This window comes from Tupaia chinensis, unplaced genomic scaffold (genome assembly GCF_000334495.1).
Source record: "Tupaia chinensis unplaced genomic scaffold, TupChi_1.0 Scaffold000088_1, whole genome shotgun sequence".
Taxonomy (NCBI): Eukaryota; Metazoa; Chordata; class Mammalia; order Scandentia; family Tupaiidae; genus Tupaia; species Tupaia belangeri.
In genome coordinates, this window is record NW_006159550.1 from 4,533,810 (window position 1) to 4,541,024 (window position 7,215).

General features: G+C 46.3%; 1 protein-coding gene across 2 annotated transcripts in view; it reads left to right on the forward strand.

Moving 5' to 3' along the window:
- The window catches only part of VPS41 (VPS41 subunit of HOPS complex), a 190,384-nt gene that overhangs the window by 152,231 nt on the left and 30,938 nt on the right, over window positions 1-7,215 (forward strand). For both annotated transcript variants that reach the window (XM_014585758.2, XM_027769762.1), the window contains one exon: window positions 898-990. In XM_014585758.2, coding sequence (XP_014441244.1) covers window positions 898-990 — 93 coding nt within the window. The remainder of the gene's footprint in view (window positions 1-897; window positions 991-7,215) is intronic.

Here is a 7,215-nt window from a genome sequence, read left to right on the forward strand (position 1 = left end):
GAGTGATTTCTCTGCTTCTGTCTCTCTGGTGAGTGCACATACCCTATAGCAAAAATCTCCCTAAAAACAAATAAAATAAAATAAAATAAACAATTTGTGAGTTGACATACTCCAGTTATTGAAAGAATAATGAATAGATTATTCTTGATTACTTAGAAGTTGACGTTTATAATGTCTGACCTTCTGTCTCTTATTATTTAGATTTTTATTAATTCATCTGGAAGAACAGAGCTAAAAGTTAACGGGCATGATTTTTATTCGATCCTTCATACATACATATACAAACATACTTTTTTGTTGTTTTTAACATATATTTATCTATTTATGTATGTATTTATCTATCTATCTGTTTATTTGTTGTGATTTTTCAAACCACCAAGTCTGGGTCTCAAACCATAATTGGCCAGGTGGGAATCCAGCACCGTAACCACCAGGCCACCTGCTGACTTCTCTACTGTTTTTTTTTTTTCCATGCTGTGACACTTGCTCCCAAGAGATACAACATCTCACAACAGGGCCTGGTCATACCATCATTCTTTTTCCTCAAGTTTTCCATCTTGTTGGGATCCTGAGTGTACATGTACCCAGCATGAAACCACCAAAGCCAGGATTTGAACCCCGGTTGGCCTTGTGGGATCCAGCTTCCCCTGTATAGCACCTAACCACTATGCCACAGAGCAAGCCCCATATGGATATACTTTTGAATAAATGTTGTAATTTATTGTTAGAAAGTAGAGTTCGTTTGAATATTTTCTTTTCAGAATAATTCTCCAAAGTAATCTGTTGTGTTACATTTTTTTAATAAAAATATGCTTTTACGCTTTTTGCATAATAATTGGAACATACTTTTGTTTTGATACTTTTTGAAATATTGTTTATTTCCTTTTCCTTCCCTAGGCTATTAGTCCTTACCTGCCAAGAGGAGATCCAGTTCTGAAACCACTCATCTATGAAATGATCTTACACGAATTTTTGGAAAGTGATTATGAGGTATTTTGACACGGTCGTGTTTACTTGTTCTCCATGGGAAACGTTAAGGAATTTAGAAAATCATGCAATGAAGCAGCCGGTTTATAGGAAACAGATTTGCAGTTTGTTAAGTGACAGATGAAACTGAGATACAGAAGTTTTTATGACAAATGTTGAATGTTTATGTAGTCAAATAACTACTACATGTACATTTTAAAGAATTCTTGAAAGTTACGGACGAGGCCCAGCAGACAGTGTAATGGGTATGTCGCTGGACTCTCACGTAGTCGACCACGGTTTCAGTCCTAGATCTGGCAGCTTAAAACTCACGCCGGGTGCTTGTGTGTGCATGCCCCAATTCCTAAGAGGAGAACGGCAGAGAAGGGATAGTGGCATGGCCATCTCCCCTGGGGGGTGATTCCTCACGTTCTGTCTGTCTCTGTCCTCTGGCAAGCAAGCACATGCACCCAATAAGAAAAATTTCTCTTAAAAGAAAAAGGGCTGAGTATCATTTTGTGGATTTCGTAAACGAAGCAGCAGCTACTCAGTGCTGAGGCTACCCCTTCCCCTAGAGAATTCAGGACTTTAAGCATGAGTGCGCCTCAGAACTAAGTTTACCGAAGGAGGATTGAAGAGAAATTAGAGGGCAGGACTGCGCAGGGGATAGCCGGTACCTGTTCACGGGCTCGTCAGTCAGGGAGAGAGACGGCACGCCTGTTGTCCATTTACTGTACGCTCTGCACGTTGATCTGCCCGGCCGGATTCTACAGGTGAGGAAACCAAAGGTGGGAGAGTCAACACTCGCCCAAGGCCGTGCGTCTGATACACGGGACCGCCTGGATCTGCTCGGTGCCGCGAGCACATAAATGGACGCCAGGATTTGCCGTTTGTTCTCTGAACGTGCGCTTATTCAGAAAGCTTGTTCACGCCTGCCATATCCCAGGCACGGCCAGGCCCTGCCCCACAAACGTGAGCGAAGTGGCGCCCTTCGGTTCATGGTTCTTCATCAGAGGCGCTCCCAGCGTGCCGCCAGCGCCTCCCCCTGGGCTCCAGAGAACACCTGGCGCCATCCTGAGACGTTTGGGTTTTCAGGGCAGTGCAGAGGCAGGGGTGCCGCTGAACATCCTGCAGTGCGTGGGCAGCCCTCCGACCAGGGATCACCTGCTGTCAGTCGGCAGTACCGGCACCGGGAACCCTCGGACCAGGGATGGCCCGCCCTCAGCTGTCGGCAGTACCGACGTGCGGGGCCCTGGCGTGCACAGGCACGCCGTCCTGCAGTACTCTGCATGCTCTCATGCAGCCTGTACAATGTGTGTGTCTTAGACTCAGCCTGCCTGCCTCTGTGCAAAGAAAAGATGGGATTTCCAGTGACCAGATTCTCAGAAAGGCTGAGTGTTTTCCCAACCATAGCTGGTACTGGGAGGAACCACGAACTGGGAGATGTCGCGTGTTGGACCCCGGCTGCTGCTCTCTGGCTTCTGCCTCATCTCAGAGTCTCCATTCAAAGTGTCGGAGTCTTCAGCTCCTTTAACGTGGGGGCCACCCTGGTGCTCATGTCTTACTGTTGGTCTCAACAGGATGCTGACAGTGTGCATCATCCTCTTATGTTCTGGTTTCATATTTTAAAGATAAGGAAGACTTTGTTCACAACTTGTCTCTTCCCAACAACAACATGAGGTGGCTTGCAGAAGGGTTAAATGTGGAAACAGAAAGGGACCGTCAGGGTAGAGGGTGACTGAGCAGACGGACTCCAGTGCTGTGAGTGTTAAGCTGCCATTTTAGGTCCAGAGACTCTGCACAGACGCCGTGCTGCACAGGCTAGGGCCACACGGGAGGCCCAGGTCCCATTCTAAAGGCCAGACACAGTGCTGGGTGCTTGAAATCCCAACTCCTTGGGCAGGATCGGGATCGGGCTGAGGCAGGAGGATTGCAAAACAGTCAGACCTTGCCAGGGGGTGGGGATACGTTTTTAACCAAAAACTGATTCAGTGTAAGGAGGGATATTATGGCAAATTCTGTCTGTCTTTATTTATTTATTTATTTATTTATTTATTTATTTATTTATTTATTTCAGTGTTGTTTTTTTTTCTTTTTTTTTTTTTTTTTTTTTTTTGCTATAGGGTGCATGCACTTGCCAGAAAGACAGAAAGACAGAGAGAGACAGAGAGGCAGAAAGCAAGAAATCACCCCCCAGCAGGGATGGTCATGCTGCAATCCCTTCTCCTCCGTTCTCCTCTCAGGATCTTGGCACGCACGCACATGCACCCGGAGTGAGTTTAAGCCACCGGGTCCAGGACTTGAACTGCGGTCGATTACATGAGAGTCTAGTGACATAGCAATTATGGCAACTGCTGGTACCGCAAATACTGTCTTTTAATTCTGAGATTATTTTAGATCTTAAGAACTAGAGGGGTCTCTTAGTATGACCCCTACCCTGATCCTGAGTACTTGGTCAGCTGCTGTAAGCTACGTTTTCCTGGCTGTGTAAAATCAGAGAACGCAGGTGCATATGTGTCAGGGTAGTTCCTTTACTTTTTATTTTTTTAAGAGAGACTTTTGCTAGAGGGCACGCGTGCTTGCTGGAGAGACAGAGAGACAGGAAGCGAAAAATCACCCCCTGGGGGGAATGACCATGCCACAGTCCCTTCTCCATTTTCCTCTCAGGATTTTGGTCATGTATGCACACACGCCCAGTGTGAATTTTATGCCTCCAGGTCTGGAACTCAAACTGTGGTCAACGACTTGGCAGTCCAGCGACGTAACCATTACGCCATCTGCTTGTCCCTAGTTCCTTTACTTTTATAATCTTGTATTCTTAGTGTAGGAAGGGACTAGGTGCTTTAGGAAGAATCAGACTGGAACAAAGTGTTCCATGAGCAATCGCATGTGCTAATGGGGTGGGTATTTCTTCATCTCCTCTTACTGTCATGTGTCACAATGTCACAGTCCAATCTGCTCTCATAGCCCAGAGAAATAGGAAACCCTAAATGGTAAAGACTGGTCGCCGTCCCTGTCTCTGCCGGCCTGCTCACATAGGCTAGAGGCTCCTCCCTCTCCTGTTGGGTTCAGCTCAGCGCATCTTTATGTAGCCTACTGTTGCCCAGAGCTCGCCTGAGTGCTTAATTGAATCCAAGAGAAATTTTAGAAGTCCCAGTTCTAGGGACCAGCAGATGGCATAATGGTTATATCGCTGGACTCCCATGTCAACTGTGGCTCAAGTCCTGAACCTAGAGACTTAAAACTCATGCTGGGCACGTGTACAAGCATGCCCAAGATCCGGAGAGGAGAGTGGAGGAGCAGGGATTGCTGTGTGGCCCTACCCCTGAGGTGTGATTTCTTGCTTTCTGTCTTTCTGTCTCTCTGGTGAGTAAGTGCACATGCCATATAGCAAAAATCTCTCCAAAAACAAAAACGAAACAATCAATCACAATTGTAGCCTTCAGCAAAGTTTCCAGGCTAATTGGGAAGACCATGTTAATAAGCAGCTAGAAAATAAGTAGGATGGAGCAATCTGTTCTGTCAGCAACCTGTAGAGAGAAGCCACTTTTGGCAGAGTTATTGGAAGGTTTCTGCAGTGAAGAAAGACTTGCAGTAATACCTTGTAACTTCTATTGTTTTTCAGTGCATTCTTTTTTTTATTTTTTCCTTTTGAAAGGTTTTTTGCTATAGGGCGTATGCACTCATTAGAAAAACAGAGACAGAGAGACAGAAAGTGAGAAATCCACCCCCCCCCCCAAGGATGGCCACATTACAATCCCATCTCCTCCATTTTCCTCTCGGGATCTTGGGCACACATGCAGACGCACCCAGCGTGAGTTTAAGCCATCGAGTCCGGGAATTGAACTGCAGTTGACTACGTGGGAGTCCAGCCATGTAGCCATTACGCCATCTGCTGGTCCCTCTCGATATGTTCTAAGTATATAGAATGTCAAAATATCCCACCTTGGTACAGCCTCCCAGAGAGGGTAATCAGTGTCCTCCAAAAAGGATGAAGAAGAGCACTTTATTTAGATACACTGAAGTGTATCATACCAGGTTTTCAGAAAAGTCATGATGCATTTTTTGCATAGAAAAAACATGACTTTTCCAGCGACTCAGTACTTTTTAAAGTATTTATCGCTATTTTTAAAGTAATGTAATTTAAGCAAAAAAATATTGTTTTTATAATTCCGTTGTAATTCTTCCATGTGATTCAACTCTTTTATAAGGAACTCCTTTAAATCCTGTACCACCCCGAGTTCTCCTGGTTTTCTAGTTACCCTTCATATCTAGAAGTCTTTTGACTCTGTGGAAGAGATAAGTGGGACCTAAAGTTAGAGCTCGTCGTTGTTTTCTCCTGAACACTTAGGACGTCTGCTTGGTCAGTACTAGTGACAAGTTTATAAGTAGGGCCAGCCCCACGGCCTCGTGGTTAAGGCCCTGGAGCCCACGTGGCTGACCTTGGCTGGCGTCGTGGCTCCTGTGGCTGGAACAGCACATCAGGAACGTGTGTATGTGTGCCCCCATTCCCAGCCGGATGGAGAAGTGGAGGAGCAGGGACTGTGACGGAACTGTGTCCCATTGGGGTGTACTTTCTCCTCTGTCTCTCTCTGGTAACCACATGTGCCCTCTGGCACTTTAAAAATAAAAGAGATGCTAAGTAAGTAATGTGTTTTTATTGTCATAGTTCCAATAATTCATACTTTAGCTGCCATCATTCTCACCTAATGTTTAACTTGGAATTAAATTGTCACGTAACCGACCAAAGAGCATTCTGTACCAACACTTGTGATCACATGTAATGTGGGTGAACATGTCAGGCTGCCCAAGAGAGCACTGAGAATAAAATTACAGAAAGACAGCTGCTTCTCCGCGGTGTTGTGTCCTCAGTTTCCTTTTCTTCCTAGAGAGGGAATAACATGACTTCCTTGGCGGCCACGCTGCCCGTGACTTCGTGGGGATTCCCGTTCCGTGCGTGGGGCTGTGCCTCCTCTCCTGCAGCCGAGCAGAACCGGGTTTACCCGTGTCGAAGCTTTGGCTCCTGGGCTCGATGACACACGTGCCCGCGTGTTAGCGCGGAGCTCTGTGGGAGACTTCTCAGGCGATGAGCGGGTGCCCTGTTGCTCACTGTGGTGGGGACCGAGGCCTTGCGTCGCCATGGCTCCCTGCGGATGCCGCGCTCTCCTTGCTAGTGGCCGCAGTGTCGATTTCATCGGCATTTCTTAGAAGCACGTTTATTCAAGGGTGCACGAAGCTAATTAGGCAGAGAAGCCTAATGTGAAGTGTAATAACTTGTCATTTGAATTTTCGGTGGGGCCATACTCTTCTATCACGCAGCGCGGCTTGTCTTTTTGTCTGATTTTGGTCAGAAGTTGGCATGCTGCGAGGCTGTGGCAGAGATAGGAAAAAAGGAAACAGGGCCGGACTCCCTCCTTTTCCCACCCAGTGTATTCTTGGTCTTGGCTACGGAGAGCGGCCAGCATTGAGGTAGAGATCTTTCCCCACCGTGTTCTCTCTGGTGTGGCACCGAGGCTGAAGAAAACACACACTAGATCTGAAGTATCATTCTGGTTCAGTAAACACTTTAGCATTCTGGTTGAATCCCCTCCCCGAGTCTCCAGTTGCAATCGTGCTAACGTGTGAGAAGGTTGCGATTTAAGTGGAACGGGTTCTGTCTCTCGCCATCCTTTCTAGGGATGACTTCAGAAGAAATGAGGAAACTGCATATCTGATTCTTGTATGATGTTCTCACCAAATACTGATGCTTTACAGAGGCAACTATCACCAGGCTATTTTTATTTCTAAATATTTAAAAAATAAATTCAGAGTAGTTCGTGAAAGCATTATGTAGTTATTGAAAATGATAATATTAATATTACCATTTTTTTAAGTAATAAAGACACTTTTACTTCTCTCTCGTGTGTTTTAAATGCAAGTAAGTTTTTCCCTAGTGCTTCTCAGGGGTCGATAAGTGCCCTGCTCCGCCACTCTGAGTTAGGAAACGTGAGGACCGAAGTCTGGAATCAGGAGGGCACGAGTGCACAGGACACTGGCCATGAACCAGCTGTAGAAGGAAACCGCGTGAAACCAGGGGACCTGGGGTTTCCCTTCATACCACAAAATGGGAGATCCAGAGCTCACCCAAGTTAGAGCGAGGGGATAGGACTTGAGCCAGTGTCCCAGATCCCAACGTAAAACAGGGCTGGAAGCTGGAGTGAAAGGGTGGCACAGCTGGTAACTCACTAAAGGCAGAATGGCAGCCGAGCT